This window comes from Phyllostomus hastatus, unplaced genomic scaffold, assembly GCF_019186645.2.
Source record: "Phyllostomus hastatus isolate PE091 unplaced genomic scaffold, TTU_PhHast_1.1 phas_contig_80, whole genome shotgun sequence".
Classification (NCBI taxonomy): domain Eukaryota; kingdom Metazoa; phylum Chordata; class Mammalia; order Chiroptera; family Phyllostomidae; genus Phyllostomus; species Phyllostomus hastatus.
The window spans coordinates 34,855,089-34,870,005 of record NW_025333960.1 but is presented as its reverse complement, the minus strand read 5'-3'; the positions used below and the strand labels follow the sequence as shown (position 1 = coordinate 34,870,005).

Below are 14,917 nucleotides of genomic sequence, written 5' to 3'. Positions count from 1 at the left end.
ATAATTTAATTTTTTAAAAAGGACCGGTCAAGTACTATGGTCAAGGCAAATGCGCTCTTTCTTTTACCCGAGTTTACGCCAACCACTGTGATATGGTCACACAAAGATGGTCTACATTTTTCAGTGAAAACCTTCAATGCTAAAAATAGAAATGCATTCAAGTACATCAAGCAAGGCTTTTACAGTGTTTCCGGTCTATGTCTTACACAATCTAGCCATTTTGCATGCAACAAATATCAGAGTGGAACGCTACAAAAAAGGTTTTTTGTTTTTTTTTAAATAAATGCACTGCTTCAAAGAGGAAAAACAATGACGTTAACAATGAAAGAAAGCATAATCAATAAATTCACTGCTGTTTGGTGTCTAGGCAAAGACATCACTAAGACAATGACAGAACTTTCCCTGATACAGTTAAATGCATTCCTAATGTCAGTATTTTGACTGAACAGTTGAGGCCACCTTTGTATCTTCAGTGTCTAGTCTAACGTCTGGCATAAACGTGGGTTAGGAGAAGGAGCTATGTTTTCCTCGAGTACTTACAATTTAAAATGTTTTAGTATTACTACTATTTCTTTCCATCGTGAGTATTAAAAGATAAATTTACCATTCACTGGTGCAATGTACTGATACATAAAAGAGACGATAATACATTTTGTTACACAAATATCACACCATACGTGTTCTGACATCTGCACAACTGTAGCCACCGAGAACTTAGTTCAGAACAGACTGCTCTGTGTGTATGGGCCACTGTTATTCAATAGATTGCTGCAGAAACTTTCCAGCAGTCAACAAAACACACGAGAAGATGGCTGGCTACAAACCCTAATAATAAATGTGTCAAATAACCTGAGCTTCAAACTTTTGACTATCTATCATCAGCTAATTCTTATGTCCTAAAGGGAATTTTTATTAATTGAACCATTTTCTAAAATACATTAAAAATAAATGTTGAACAAAATATCGGTGGGGTGAAAATGGAAACAACTGTACTTGAACAACAATAAAAAAACATTGGGGTCCAGCTAATCTTACCTGAAGTACACTAAAATCTTTTAAAATGAAAAATAAAATAATTTTCATGAAGACATAACATAAAATTATTTAATCTCTGTGATTTTTCTTAATAGTGAGAAAAAGTTAACTTTGGCTCCACATTGATAACTTGCCTCTTTTTTCTCATTCTACTGAGTTGCTACTAATCCACCATCAATGACAGTTTATAAAGCAGATTGTTTTCCTTCTGCTTTCAATAAGTTAGAGTGCCTTTGACATTTTTCTACTTATTACCTCATATCCTGTTGTCTGCCTCCTCACTGAGATTGCCAAGGTTCCGTCTAGTTTCCTGTGGGCTTTGACTATGATAAATTTAAAATGACAGGTATTAAAGTGGAACTCTCATCTTTCTGAAAGTGCCTCTGCATCACCAGGCAAATCAGAAGAACGCTGGTCTTCTCACTATTTCTTCAGTACTTCTGAAAAGTAAAATTGAGCCACTCTGCCACCCAAAGGATAAACAACATGGCTATTTGTAAAATGCATGTTAGAGTTTGTGACGTGTGTGAGAGACTAGGTTGACAATGAAGGCCTACTGGTTTACTGAGTCAATGCAAAGTTAAAACTGATTAATGCCCTGGCTGGTGTGGCTCAGTGGATTGAGCACTGGCCTGTGAACCAAAGTGTCGCCAGTTTGATTCCCAGTCAGGGCACACGCCTGGGTTGTGGGCCCAGTACCCAGTGGGGAGCACACGAGAGGCAACCACACATTGATGTTTCTCTCTCTTTCTCCCTCCCTTCCCATCTCTCTAAAAATTAAAACACACACACACACACACACAACAAAAAGCAACCAACAAACAAAACCCTGATTAATATAGGATAGCCATTCTCCTGCGACCAGAAGCAGTGACATTACCTTGGAACACAGCTTCACTCCAGATGTGCACAGCAGAAATTCGGTGGGGGGAGGAGGTGTCCCATAAAAATACTGAAGGTTCTCATTCAGTAAACATATGCTGGGTGTCTATGCTCTAAGCACTATATAATACGAGTAAAGGAGGTTACAAGGAAGTCAAGATAGAGCCCACATTCAGAGGCAACTCACTATGTATAGGTTACATTTCCTCCTGGAAGAGAGTATGCGGTACGTCTCCTGAGCTGGGATTTTCTGCTGGACTAAGAATATTTTGCATAGTTAGGTTGAAAATGGAGTTAGAGCCAAATGATCCTGTCATTTTTGACTATCATTATAGCCATGTCCTGAATTTATTAACACGTATGACTTTTTCCCCCCTGATTATATATGACATTCGGTCCTAAGTAAACTAGATTAAGGAAGCAGAAAGATAGTGGCATTGGAGGGAAAAGAATGAATTGAGAAAAATCAACATTTTTCTAAAAGCAAAATGACTGATGAGATGTTAGAGACAAAAATCATACATAACGTTTATTCTGCATTCACGTAACAAACTTCTGAATGATCCTGAAGAGCCAACAAAACTAAAGCTGATAAAGGTGCCAAACAATAAAAATGACTGTATTAATATCAGCCTAAATAAGCCAAATGCTTCACTGATGAAGAAGCAGGAAGTCACTGATAGAGATTAGGAAGTCACTGATGGAGAAGTAGGAAGTCAGGAAGGCAGGAGGTGAATCACCCAGAGTGGCAACCGCAACCCTTCAAGGCCGGCCTCAGGGAGATGGGAATGGGAGATGGGAATGACAGTAACCTTCTTAATGTTTTCTCTATCCCAGCACTGTCAAACACAGAATATATTTTATTAAAATGATTTCAACCCATTGATTCTGAAGCCTCTGTGTTTGCCTGATCTTGTGTAATGCCAGCCCCGTTTGGTGGGATTTAGTAATCAGATAGTGGAAAGCAAGAAATTCTTTTTCCTTTAACATCAGACGGTCTACCAAAATAGACATCAGATGTACAATAAGACATATTCTTGCCTGTGTCACTCTAAAAGAGTGATGCTAAAGACGGTCTACATTTGAACAACTCTGTATTTTTGCTCTATGAAATGAATTTACAAAAATTCTCTATGTCAAGCAAATCGACTTACCTCCGAAGGTGGAGAAAAGCTGTGTAGCACTGTTTACGGAACTCCTGGTACTGCTCACTCTGTGTGCCTCCCATGCCTTCCACCATTTCTTTATTCAGCTTCATTGGAGGGGGGAGGGGCTTCGGATCCCGACCCAAGATGTATCCGAAGTCTATGTGGAAGAGTTTGCCTAGGTGTTGATAAGAAACCCATATGTTTCCATAATTATCTTGAGGGACTAGAAAGGGGGTATGACATACAATTGGTAAAGCAGTGTCTCTTTATAAAGAATATTAGTTCATGATGAAGTCTAGCAAATTGTTGACCCTCTAATCCCAGGCTTGGAAGTAGCCTACATTCATTCATATAAAATTATGCTTAAAATCATCGCATAGTAAAATTAAAAATTTAAATCTTTCTTTGAGATCACCACAAAATTGGCAAAGCCTAAACAACTTTTTTTTTTTACAGTATCGGCATAAATAAATATCCTGCAGCAAATTTCTCATGCTAAAGTTTAAGCAGAAGGACATTTCTTTTAAACGTTCCTAAAACGAAGCCTTCTTTTGGCTTACAACAATCCCCACCCCTGCCCCCACCAAAAAAAATCCCTTAAATTTCACAGTCTACTGTTAGCTTCACCCGAACTACTTCCAACGAATGTGCGTCACTCATCGGCCACAGACTAAGAAACCCAGCACAGCGCTCACGTCCGCCAGGAGCTGAACGCAGCTGCACTGCCCATGAAGACCAGGCCTGGAGCCACCATCTACGCCCCGACACCAGGGGTGCAAGCACGTGATCACTCCCTTTACAGAGTGATTCCCCACAGACTGCACAAAGCATCTTGTGACTTATAAGATGGTATAAAATAGGCATACACCTATTTCCTTTAAAACACCTTAGCTAAGTGTACATTAAAACTGTTCACTTATCTTTTTCTCCTCACGAAAATGTTAAAGAACCATTAAGAGTCTTATAATCAAAAATGTTTTATTTTTTATAGTCCTGAAACCTTGGATAACACCTAGCATACAGAGGCATTCAATGTGGCTATTTTGTATTCATTTGAGCAATCACATCTCTAATTCACATTTACAACTTAAGCAACTTTTAATAACATTGTTGATGTAAGAAATTTTCTTCTAGAAACCTGAAAGTTCTTATAATAATTTGTTTCTTAAAACAACTGTCTTCATTTCCATGAAGATCTAGAATAAAAATAATGGAGGCCAAATCTGGATCACCTGGACGCTGCTACCTCATTATTGTTACTGTTGTGTCATTTCAGCGATTTTGACTGAGCTAGTATCAAACAGCAAGGCGGCCTCAAATGCTGCAAGCTAACACCAACAGAAGCAGAATTAGTTTTACCTTGAAATTAGAGGACAGCATCCTGAACAACGGAGATTACAAAATAATTCAAGTAGAGAAAAGTATTAAGAATATTCACATAGGTATGATAGGAACAGCACTGTGAACTCAAACACTATACTATCTGTAGCACAGATGCACTGCAAGTTTGTAACATGACTTCATTCTTAAATCTTTATTTTTCAGTTATGTAAGAGTAGATGTACAAGAAGTTAACGTCGGATTTTATGTAGTACGTATTGACCATTATAAAATGCAGTATGTCAACATGGGGTTTCATTTCTGTTTACAACAGTCCTGTGTATTGTTCATGATTGAAAAACACCTTTTCAATCATAGGCTCCAGGGGTCTCTAAACACAATGAAAATCAATTTTAGGGGAAACCCAGAGAGTTCATCACATTCTCAAGTGAAGTCCATGATTTCAAAAATATGAAAAACCAGTTCTAGAGTAAGACTTGATTTGATCATTGTAGTACTCACTGGGAAAGCATCATCTCCTAATCTCTTCAGGTTCAAGGGAATAAGCTATCACTGAATTCTTTAAGATGTGGTGAAAAGTCCATGATCATCATCTGCTAAGGATTTCACTGCCTTCAACTAAATACAAGGTGAGGCAAAAGTAGGTCTGCAGTTGTTCGCATGGAAAATAATACAGCAACACACAACAATACAAGAATAAATTCGGTGTCTCCTGTGCTCACAACTGTAAACCTACTTCTGCCCCACCCTGCACGTATCCTCTGTCTAACTAAGCTACAGTAAGCACTCTGTTTTGCGCTTTATTCTCATTCGTGAGTTCCCACTTATTTTCTGCCTTGTTACACAAACATCATTCTACCCACATCATTACAGGTACAGATAACGTTTTGTTTTCTTGGGAATGTAATTCTTCATGATACTCAGCACTCGAGCAGATAACCTATCTGTCCAATCTTTGACTCAAAACTGCCACCCTTAATGAATCACACAGCACCCTAGTACCAAATGGTATCAGCCATCACAGGTAGTTTATTTAATGGGCTCTGTGTTTTTAATAGGAGACCCAGCCCCACTTTTCTTCAATGCATTACAGGCATTACTGGAATTCCAATGTCAGCTCTGCATCGCTGCTTAAAAATGCAGAGTGTACTGCTATTCTTCTCGTAAGAAAACTCTCAAAGAACAGCATTACTGCTTAATTATAAGGCATAAAAGATTCAGTATCTAACAGTGAAACTATCATTATGCTTTGCAAGTTCACAGTCATGTATTTTGAAAAGAGGCTATTAATGTTTCAAGAAAATATATCCTCTTACACAGCAAGGGAAATGGCTATTTTAAAGTTAATACCTGTAGATGAAATGCATAAGTAAGGATTTTAAAATGTACCTCATAAAATTAAAAGTTTAATTAAGCAATTCAGCAAGTGTGGTCTTACTTGAATCTATCACCTCAAACAGTCAGGAGGTAACATGCACAGAAAACAGACTGAATGTGGACTGCAGTTATCTCCCGAGGCCCTGACTCGTAACACAACGGGGACAGCAGGAGTCACTTAGACTGTCCGGTCATTTGCATGAGCGACAGCAGTTATTTCTAAAACTGTAGTTTGAGACATTTGCCATTCTTGGATTAAAGAGAACAAATATTACTAAAATGAATAGTATTTAATAGGAGAGTTTTTAAAATTGCCAATTAAATGTGACCAATCGCAAAACTGTAATTACTTCATTTTTCACACCTCTGCTCAATCCCCTTCTATTTGGCTCTCTTCTTCTATTTTCTATAATCCAACTTATTTTTTTTCAAAATCCCACAAAATTCCTACACTCAAAAATTCTTCCTGTTACTCTTCCAGAGCAAGTTTCCCATTCTCTTAGTTTTTGTATACAACTTGACGTTACTCTTTTTCCACAAAACGACTTTATTTCTTATGTGAATATCGTATCTTCCCTGTTGCCCTAACATAAAACCTAGAATCAAGAAGGTGGCAAATGGCTACTGATTGATTTAATGAAAGCCGTATTTCAGGAATTAAAAATGCCCCCTATACCCACATTCCCACTTACCAGTTAAACCCTTATGATATGCTTGGTCAGAGTTAGTTCTCACTTACAGTTAAAAGCACAGTGACGACTAAGTATATTTCAACAACCGATTCTGAGTGACAAAGAACACTAACCCACAGATAAGTACAGATGAGTAGAACCATTTCAATGATCTGCTAAATGTTTCACACAATTTATTATCATGTCACATTCAACTATTAAGGTGTCTTATGAATAGTGACAAAAGCATGCTGATGACAAGGGGACAGACACACCAGGCCTACTTGAGTGCATCTGGTTAGTCTGTTATCATTCAAGAAAAACAACATTTTAAATGTTATGTATTTTCACTTTCTCTATAGTCAATAATGCCATGGAGTTTTTCCCTGAAAGAAATATTTAACCTTTAAAGCAAAAATGGTAACCCCTTGAAGATAATGGTCTTGAATGAGCAATTCTAAAATGTTTTGGTCTCATAATCTCTTAAAAATAATTAATTAAAAAATAAGCCAACATTTTAACATAACTCTTTTTAATGAGTAATAATTGTTTTCTAAAACAAAACCATAGTTTAGTGAGAAGAGTGGCACTGCCTTACATTTTACAGTGCGTCTGGGTTAGTGAGAGGCAGCTGGGTTCTCCGGGTGGCTTCTCCTTTCTAACTGTCACGATATTTGAGTGAGGTAAGAGAAGAGAACCCAGCCTATAAACAGACGGGGAGAAGAACTTTAATGCCACTTTCAGGTAACTATGGATAGCTTAACAAAACTCTCAGGCCCTCCCACACCCAGTGAGCCAGAAACCTCGAGCCCAACAGTCTGTGTGCAACTCCTGTGAAGTCGCTCTCCAGGTAACGACAGGAAGTCACAGCAGGATGACACTGGAGGACTTCTACGTTACACTAACACAACCTCCACTTCCATTAGGTCACTGTGAAGGGACAGTGGCAAGACCAATCACCCAAAGGAACTAAAACTCACATTCAAAGCTAACGTTTACTGTTTCCCTGTGTTGTTCAACCCCATTTTGTTAAAATTTCACACATTTTTTTTAATTCAAGGGGTCACTTTGAAATGTATTAACTTTTTAATAATCCAGTTTACTGTTTCCAGTTAATGGTGGAACTTGAATGCTTTAAAATACATTAAAATTTAACCTTCCCCCAAGTCATTCACTGCAAAGAAAAAGTGTCTAACCAGTGTTAAGAAATACACACGATATAAAACCTTACATAAAGAAGTTTTAATGTCTGCATCTACAGTTTTACTTCAATGGTTGCCTTTGCCATATGAGAGGTGATCCAAACAGAAGTAGGTTGATTTACATCCTCAGTCTGACCTCGCATTACTCTAACCAGCCTGTGGGTATATTAGTGGCAAAGGCATTATTTCAGCTTCTCAGGCTTTTGCTAGAACGTATGCCTTCTTTCCTTCGCACTGCGTACACACCCAGCACCTTCTTCATTACCCAGCCCAAGTTACTTTCTCCACAAAGTAATTTCTAGCTTCTTAGGCACACACGGTATATACCACCTTATCATTTTTTGTTACTTCTTATGAGAACAAAAAAGTTTTTCTTCTAAAACAAACTTTTTTAAAAAGCACACTTACAGAAACCATTAAAATTTTGTTTTCAGTAACCATGAGAAAAATTCTTGATACTGAATATTCAAGAAATTTTCTAAAGACCAGATTTCAAATAATGTCTCAGAAGAAAACAATTCACATGAAGACAAGTCCTTCTCATTATTTAAACATGTAGAGTAACAATCAATAGACTAAAAAATTAGTTATGGATAAAAAGGAGAAGTCTTATGCCTGTCTCTTTTTTGTACACATTAACTGAGAAAAAACAATTCAACTGGAGAATAAAGTTTAGACAAGAAACAGATTTTCCTGGGAGCCCTGAAAATGGATAAAAATGACATTAAAAAAAAAACTAGTTCATTTATTCATTCTAAAAGAACTTACTGGGTGCTTACTAAATGCATAAAAGTTTTTATATCCCTTTCTCTCGTTTCCCAGGAAATAAGAACATTAAGAAATTAAGTCTGTAGTGTTAGGTTCTGCAGCATATAAATCTACCAAACTGAGTAACTTAAATACAAAGAGCTGAGGAGGTGCCACCATTTGAATAGTAACTAAGTTCCTTCCATTTAAGAACATATTGAACATCATAAACAACTGCATTATGTCCTGAGGGAAAATCAAACAAATAAGTATAGTATATATTTAAGACATCAAGCTTTACATTAAAACACACATAGGGTAACATCAAAATCAATGATCAAATTGACTACTTCTCTTTTATAAGCCTTCCTGTACTACTAAAATAGCCACTGAAAAGAAAACTTAGAAGGTGGTAACTGAAAAAAAGTTTGGATTTTAGAGTGGGGGAAAAAAGGGATCTTTGAAATGAATTATTTTCTTTATCTCTAAAATCATGATTACAAATATTAGCTACATAAATAAAAAATGGAAACCATTCTTTCTTCCTGAAGGTAGAACATATAAGCAAAGACAAGTCCGTAAGAACCATTATCCTTTCAGAACTGTTTACTATGTGTTCAGGACCATAGAAAATTCTATGATGTATCTAATTCAACTCTGACAATACCACTAGAAGAAAGGTTCTGTTATTATTTGAACATTCAGAAGAAAAGACTGAGTGGTAGATTCTAACTTACCCAAAGTCACCCAATGGTGGAGGGGCAATTTAAACCCAAAGATTCTGACTTTGACTTAGCCTGACATATTAACTTATACCATTCAAGACTGTTCCTAAGAATTAAACAAGGAAGTCAATCAATTTCACATAAAATTAAAAAATGACAAAGAAGATCCGGATAGGGAATATATTTAAAATTTTAAAAATCAGAATTGCAAATGACTTTTGTTTTTTTTTTTTACTCCGAGCACTCCGACATGCTCAAAGGGCACCACTCTGTAGTTCCAAGACAGACAGAAGAGCCACCGTTCCCCTCACTGTACAAGCTGTAAATCCAGACCCGAAGGGCCTCCCTTGGGACCTACAGCTAACTTTCCCGACACCACAGACACTTAGTTCCTTGTTATCATCTGCGAATGTTTTTCGGTTTACATATTAATTTTGTATGTTGATTCTATTAAAAGTCTCTGTATCATAAACAATGAACAAGTTGTTCAGTTATACTGGTCATTTCCCCCCTCAAATTCTCAAAACTAAAAACAAAAATAAACTTTTTTCCAAAGAGTTGGGAAAAACCCAAATCATATTTCATTTGGGTCCTGTCACAGATGATTATTTTAAAATAAATTTAAAGTTTCCTCAAAGGACACCAACTCTGAAAAAAGTTCACATTTTTTTCAACCTCGTATCACTGCTTAAATTTTAAAACTTCTTGCTTAAACAATGCTATAGTAATACATTAAAAGGCAAACATGATGCACTTCAAATCTGCTCAATAATTGACCACATGACAATACACTGAAAGGAATTTAGAGAGCTTTACATTTGTGGTGGGTACACAGCGCCCTCTGCTGCACAAGCTGCTGAAACGTCAGCCAAGCTGAAAGGATCCAAAACCAAAAAAGGCATGGCCTTCTTGGGTATCTGTAATTGAGACTCATATTTTAGGTTTTCTCAAATTACCATTGCATAGAATTTAAAATTCCCTATATGCAGTGAAGCATTTTCTCCACACACTCCTAAACTCCTCTGTCTGACCCTTTTCTGTCCTGGCCTATACAGAGTTACAGGGTAGGACAGTGTATTGGGAGCAAGTCCCCAAAAGCCCCCAGTGACATGAAATCTCAATATCTCCCTTCTCTCTACTACACCTCTCATACCAGAGAACTGGACATGGCTGAACAGTGGAACTCTGATTACAGCTCCAAACCAAAGCAGGGTCATAGCTTTTAAATCTGCCCAAGCTGGCAAATGAGAACACAAGACAAACGGTGTTATGTTTTGAAGAAAGAGAGAAATCTTATTTTTTATTAAAAAAAAAAGGATTTCACTAACATTAAGAGATTGTACAACTACATAAAATCTAAAGTTCTAAATACTGAATATATTACAGCCTGTACTGAAGGTATAATGGACCCAAAATATACAGAAGATGCTTCATGGTATTCAAGGCATTTTTAACTACAAGCACTTTGTATTTCCTGCAATGAACCACATTTAAAATGCACTTCGAATACATAATAGTTGTATAAACTATACAAACTCTATTTATAACACATATGTAATTAGTATAACTTGAAACAGCTTTGAAATATATGGACTATTAGTAAAAGATGACTAAAGACACAAATATATTAAAATCATTACAGGTTTTTAAAAGTTGAAGGACACATTATACTTTAACATAACATATAACACATATTTGGCTTAACATAATCAGACTTTTCTTATATAATCTAATTTCATTCAAGTTAAACTTGAAAATTGAAAAATTTTCCCTAGTGAGGAAGGCTTAAAATATTAACTGTGTGATACACCTGGATGAAACAATTAAAAAGAAGAAAGAAATAACTCAAAAAATGCTGTTTTTAAAAAGAGCATGCCTCTTACTGAGCACATTTTAAGGAAAGTTTTATTTTCAATGGCAAATCTGAAGCACCCTCTAGTGGAAAACTGATAACAAAAAGTTAAAGCTTCTGTTTCTGAGATTTTATAATTCAATTTCCATTAAACAAACAACTGTGACCTAGGACAAAAAGTAGATTAGGTAGATCCTCTTTCCAAATCATACTTTTAAAATATTCCCAAACGCACCCACATGCACACAACAGAGCAGTTTCTAAAGACCAACAGGAAAAGTCTATTATTTATCAATTAAAAAAACCCCAGGTCTGCGAATATAACATCATAATGTACACTATACATTAGACATTTGCTGTGGTCTTAAAATGATTAAACCATAGAAACTCAGGGAATCACTTTGGTAGCTTGATGTGTGTGGTTAAGAGTCAACCAAAAAGAGCGCTGAGGGAACACAACAGGAAAACTTCTTCCCAATGACAGTTGCTCTCAGAAACACATCGCGACATTTTATGAATAGCCTTTGCTAAACTAGCAAACTAGGTGAGAACTTCCAGCACAATCTGAGTGCATTCCTTCACTCCTCATTACCAAAGTGACTGCCTGGTATTGAAACAGGCAAGGTCCCCACGTGCAAATGCTACCCAGATGATTCTTTTACATTAGTAATTCATTTCAACTGAATAGATGAAACCCCAGATTACGTGTATTAACAGTGTTATCTATTAATAATTATACTACATATAATGTATTATGTAAATTCTTTGCATCACAATTTGGAGAAATATTAACAAAACAGAAAAAGTCCTTACTTGAGAGACCATTTTAAAAAATAATTAAAAATGTATTTTCTGAGGAAGGCTGACAACACTTAAATTATTTAGCCTGGGGAAGAGAAGGGTCCATAGAAGAGCAGATAATTAAGCACCGATTTGCAGGGCCCACTAACCAGGTGCTGTTGAAGACTCTGGGGGCACGGTGGCACACTGGAGGCACCAGGTCCCTACTCTCACAGAGCCTGCATTTTCAGTGGGGACAGATGATAAGAAATCAGCAAGCTCCATTAGGGTCAGGATTTCTGTCTGTTCTATTCACTTCGGTATCCCCTGCGCCTGCAGCTACACCTGGCCCACAGTAGGTGCTCCATAAATGTTTATTGAATTATATAAAAAGGGAACTTCAGCTAGTGATGAGTAGTATAAAGAAAAAAACAATAATAAATAGAGCAATGGGCAAGGGTGTATGGCAGGTACATGCTATTTCAGATTGGAGAATTAGAAGAGGCTTCTCTTAAGTAAACACTGTTAGAACTGAGACTTAATAACCAAAGTCAGACTTGCAGGGATCTGAAAGAAGAGCATTCCAGGAAGAGGCAGGAGTGATTTGACATTTAGACATGCAGACTGGTCAGTGTGGGCAAGCCACGGCAGCCCTGGTAAAGAGTCTGATTTCTCTCAAATAGCGTGGGCAAAAGATGCTGGTTCCACATGGGGTCAAAGTAGTAGAAATGTAGAGAATGTGTAACTTCTGCTCTATTTTGGAGGTGAGGTGTAGGCATGATTTGCTGATAGGTTAAATGTGTGCGACGAGGCCAAGAGTAGTATTAAAAATGTCTCCTAAGTTTGGTGTTTAAACAACTGGGTGGAGAAGACTACTTACTGAGATGGGAAAACGAGGTGAAGAGCAGGTTTCAGCAGGTAGTGGAGGGAGGGACAATTGTACAACTAGTCATGTAATCGGGAGTTCAAGTAAGTGATTGTGTATTTCCGTTTGAGGCTAATTAAGCTTCGTGAGAGTTTTTAGTAACAGCTGTACAGAGACCGGACTGCTTGGGTGTATCGTGAGCTGTCCACCAAAGGACAGAGCGGGCTGCACGAGCATCTGGAGGACTGCTGCTAAAGCGCTTCCTATAAGGGATGAAAGTTTCCCTTAGATGTCCTTCCAAGGTACCACTTCCTGGGCTTTTAAGACTCTATGATTTACCTTCACTTACGCATATTATTTTGTTGCTAAGTAAATTCCAAGATAAAAAATGTAGATGTATATAAAATATATGTAAAATGTATTATTATCTGTCTACTAGTAGACATTATGTGTTACCTGTTTTTGTCAGCAAGAGGTTATCCAAGTGCCTGTCTCCAACTCCAAGGATATATGTAATCACACAGTATCCAGCTGCAACAACAGTTCAAAAAAAGCAAAACTGTGAAAAACATGTGCAAACCAGGTTCTACGGAACAATGAATAGAAAAAACAATTTGTGCTACTTTAATTTCCATTTGCTTCCTACTGTTTTTCATTTTTCACCTAAATTCTCAAATTAAATTGATAAACTTTGGCTCTTTAAGTGTTTTTACTTGAAACTCAGAAGAAATTACTATTTGCAACAAGAAAAGTACTTTTGTCAAATTATAAGAGCCAGCTGTATCAAAAGTGAAATCAGGTTCCAGGTCTATCATTTCTCATTTAAAACTGGACACATGTTGAAGATGACAGTGAAAAAGAACTGTCTACAGAAATGCAGATAATGCAGTCAATCACCCCACAACCATGTTGACTATAGGGCAAGAAAAGAAAATGCAAGGTAAAAAAACACACACAAAATTTTAGAGAAACAATCTTGAAGTGCCAGTGGAGAGAAAAAAAAATTTACTTAAGTGGTAAAGACATTTATGAAATCTATATCACAGTCTTTTAAAGTATTAAGATAAATAAAATGACCAGGGCTAGGGGCAGAGTCATTGGCTCCAGCTTTTTCCTCCTTTATCCTTCTCTTCCAAAGAGTGTGGAACCTTGGCATGTGTTGAAAATGCTCAAACAAAATCTGAAGCATATGCATATAGACATACATACACACATATGTATATACATACACACATATATGTATATACTTCCAATCTTATATTTTATATATTTCATTTGTATCATATATTTTATGCTTTAAAATATATAACATATAATATATAATACACGTTTCTCCCATTAGTAACCTGACAACAAATATGACTTGCAAAAATACATTATGACTATAACAGCATTTACAAAAAATGTTTATTTCAGCCAATATGTACAAAAACGATGAGACCACCTGTTAATGACCAAATTAATCCTGTCCAAATTTAATGGGCTGGAATTTGAATCTAAGTTTGACTCTGAAGTCCTAGCTCATGCTATTTTTGCACTGTATAATTCCTCCTCCCCAAAGTGGTATTTTGATAGGTGAAATACTCAACAAGATATTTAAGCTAAAGTATATTTGTTTAGAATAAATAACAATATTCTAATTACAAATAAAATTATGTATTTTAAAATATATCTATATCTAGAGAATAAACAGAACATCACATACCATTATTCAAAAAAAATGCTTCTAATCATACCACTAATCTATTAACAATTTTTACTTAGTTGTTAACAAATCAGTGATTCTCAAATATAGCCTGTAGTATGAAAGGGACTACTAGTTTGCCTATGTAATTTCTATCTATGCTTCTTCCTTAAAACCAAACCAGGATTTATGGGGCAAGACTGTGCCTAGGTAAAAGACATCTCCTAGATTCATTTGTGTGTATCCATAATATATTGTTCTGGTAATTTTACTAAGTGAGCAGGGTTCTCAAATTTTAGTCAGTATTTACACATTGTATATGCATATATATTTCAAATAGAAAAAGTAAGCATTCCTTTATTAAACAGATTTATGATGAAAAAAGTTTACGGTAACTATCTGAAAGTCAAGTAAAAAGAAGATAACTGGGGGCCTGAAAACTATCTCATTTAATACAGTGTTGAGAACAAGGTGTGGTGAATTACAGAAGGCCACACACTTCTTAACACTCTTTGCATTCAGGTGGGAACTACGTTCCGCCCCCATGAATCCAGGCAGGCTCTGTGACTGCTTTAACTAACAGAATACGACAGAAGTGACAAAGTACC

At 36.4% G+C, this 14,917-nt stretch overlaps 1 protein-coding gene across 1 annotated transcript in view; it reads right to left on the bottom strand.

The window, feature by feature from the left end:
* Nucleotides 1-14,917, bottom strand: part of PIK3C3 (phosphatidylinositol 3-kinase catalytic subunit type 3) — a 107,851-nt gene that overhangs the window by 14,432 nt on the left and 78,502 nt on the right. The window contains exons 21-22 of the mRNA XM_045850321.1: nucleotides 13,082-13,156; nucleotides 3,072-3,240 (exon numbers count right to left, since the gene is read on the bottom strand). Coding sequence (XP_045706277.1) covers nucleotides 3,072-3,240; nucleotides 13,082-13,156 — 244 coding nt within the window. The remainder of the gene's footprint in view (nucleotides 1-3,071; nucleotides 3,241-13,081; nucleotides 13,157-14,917) is intronic.